Here is a 2,500-nt window from a genome sequence, read left to right as displayed (position 1 = left end):
GAGAGCGAGAAAGGGGGAGAGAGAGAGAGAGAGCGAGAAAGGGGGAGAGAGAGAGCGAGAAAGGGGGAGAGAGAGAGAGAGAGCGAGAAAGGGGAGAGAGAGAGAGAGAGAGAAAGGGGGAGAGAGAGAGCGAGAAAGGGAGAGAGAGAGAGAGAGAGCGAGAAAGGGGGAGAGAGAGAAGGAGGAGAAAGGGGGAGAGAGAGAGAGAGAAAGGGGGAAAGGGGGAGAGAGAGAGAGAGAGCGAGAAAGGGGAGAGAGAGAGAGAGCGAGAAAGGGGAGAGAGAGAGAGCGAGAAAGGGGAGAGAAAGGGGAAAGGGGAGAGAGAGAGAGAGAGCGAGAAAGGGGGAGAGAGAGAGAGAGCGAGAAAGGGGGAGAGAGAGAGAGAGCGAGAAAGGGGAGAGAGAGAGAGAGAGCGAGAAAGGGGGAGAGAGAGAGAGAGCGAGAAAGGGGAGAGAGAGAGAGAGAGCGAGAAAGGGGAGAGAGAGAGAGAGAGAGCGAGAAAGGGGAGAGAGAGAGAGAGCGAGAAAGGGGGAGAGAGAGAGAGAGAGCGAGAAAGGGGGAGAGAGAGAGAGAGCGAGAAAGGGGAGAGAGCGAGAAAGGGGGGAGAGCGAGAAAGGGGAGAGAGAGAGAGAGAGAGAAAGGGGAGAGAGAGAGAGAGAGCGAGAAAGGGGGGGAGAGAGAGAGAGCGAGAAAGGGGGAGAGAGAGAGGCGAAAGGGGGAGAGAGAGAGAGAGAGCGAGAAAGGGGGAGAGAGAGAGAGAGAGCGAGAAAGGGGGAGAGAGCGAAAAGGGGGAGAGAGAGAGAGAGCGAAAAGGGGGAGAGAGAGAGAGCGAGAAAGGGGGAGAGAGAGAGAGAGAGAAAAGGGGGAGAGAGAGAGAGAGAGCGAAAGGGGAGAGAGAGAGAGAGAGCGAAAGGGGGAGAGAGAGAGAGAGCGAAAAAGGGGAGAGAGAGAGAGAGAGAAAGGGGGAGAGAGAGAGAGAGCGAAAGGGGAGGAGAGAGAGAGCGAGCGAGAAAGGGGGGGAGAGAGAGAGAGAGCGAAAGGGGGAGAGGAGAGAGAGAGCGAGAAGAGAGAGAGAGAGGGGAGGAGAGAGAGAGAGGGGGGGAGAGAGAGAGAGCGAGAAAGGGGGAGAGAGAGAGAGAGAGAGAAAGGGGGAGAGAGAGAGAGAGAGCGAGAAAGGGGGAGAGAGAGAGAGAGAGAGAGCGAGAGGGGAGAGAGAGAGAGAGAGAGAGCGAGAAAGGGGAGAGAGAGAGAGAGAGAGCGAGAAAGGGGGAGAGAGAGAGAGAGAAAGGGGGAGAGAGAGAGAGAGAGAGCGAGAAAGGGGAGAGAGAGAGAGAGAGCGAGAAAGGGGGAGAGAGAGAGAGAGAGAGCGAGAAAGGGGGAGAGAGAGAGAGAGGGGAGAGCGAGAAGGGAAGGGGAGAGAGAGAGAAAGCGAGAAAGGAGGGAGAGAGAGAGCGAGGAAGAGAGAGAGCGAGAAAGGGGGAGAGAGAGAGAGAGAGAGCGAGAAAGGGGAGAGAGAGAGAGAGAGAGCGAGAAAGGGGAGAGAGAGAGAGCGAGAAAGGGGAGAGAGAGAGAGAGAGAAAGGGGAGAGAGAGAGAGCGAGAAAGGGGAGAGAGAGAAGAGAGAGCGAGAAAGGGGAGAGAGAGAGAAGGGGGAGAGAGAGAGAGGAAGGGGGAGAGAGGGGAGAGAGAAAGAGGAAGAGCGAGAAAGGGGGGAGGGAGAGAGAGAGGAAGGGGGAGAGAGAGCAAGGAAGAGAGAGAGGAAGAGAGAGTTACTGGGTCAGGTTCTGTAGAGGCCCATCTATCCATAGCTACATCAGTAAGTCCAATGGGATGTAGTTTGAAGAGTCCTGTCTCTTACCTGAGACTTCTTCCTGTGAATGTGGATGTCTCCTGCGTCTGAGCGCGTGCAGACGGCGCACGTCACCACATAGTCCAGCTGATAGAGAAAAAAAGAGGTCATGAACTTGGTTTTATTCAACCATATTCTGAACTAGAGTTTCCTGAAAATTACAAGTGGCCCAGCGGTCTAAGGTACTGCATCGCAGTGCTACAGGCGATACTACAGACCTGGGTTCACCCAACTGGCACTGAAGTCAGCCTGCAGACACCGCCCGCCACAAGGAGTCGCTAGAGAGCGATGAGCCAAGTAAAGCTCATCGCCTCTAGCGACTCCTGTGGCGGGCCGGGTGTCTGCAGGCTGACTTCAGCTGCCAGTTGAACAGTGTTTCCTCCGACACATTGGTGCGGCTGACTTCCGGGTTAGGCTAGCGGGTGTTAAGGAGCGCGGTTTGGCGTGTCATGTTTCAGAGAACGCACGACTCCACCTTCGCCTCCTGAGCCCGTTGGGGAGTTGCAACGATGAGACAAGATCGAAATTGGGGAGAAAAAGGGGAAAAGATTTAATAGATAACATTTTTACACCCAAAGTGTGATGGGTGACAACGTTAGGCTATCACTATATAGGACGTGTTATCCCGTGTGAGCCCATAGGCCTATATGTT

General features: G+C 55.0%; 1 protein-coding gene across 1 annotated transcript in view; it reads right to left on the bottom strand.

Annotated features, from left to right (window-relative positions):
* Positions 1–1,935, bottom strand: part of LOC121845146 (uncharacterized protein KIAA0930 homolog) — a gene marked incomplete at its 5' end in the record, with an annotated part of 9,082 nt that extends 7,147 nt beyond the window's left edge. Inside the window, one exon of the mRNA XM_042315890.1 lies at positions 1,858–1,935. Coding sequence (XP_042171824.1) covers positions 1,858–1,935 — 78 coding nt within the window. The remainder of the gene's footprint in view (positions 1–1,857) is intronic.
* Between the last annotated feature and the right edge of the window lie 565 nt (positions 1,936–2,500).

Source organism: Oncorhynchus tshawytscha, unplaced genomic scaffold (assembly GCF_018296145.1).
Source record: "Oncorhynchus tshawytscha isolate Ot180627B unplaced genomic scaffold, Otsh_v2.0 Un_contig_7101_pilon_pilon, whole genome shotgun sequence".
In the NCBI taxonomy this organism is placed as follows: Eukaryota; Metazoa; Chordata; class Actinopteri; order Salmoniformes; family Salmonidae; genus Oncorhynchus; species Oncorhynchus tshawytscha.
Note: the sequence above shows the minus strand (reverse complement) of the source record. Positions and strands in the feature narration are given on the sequence as shown.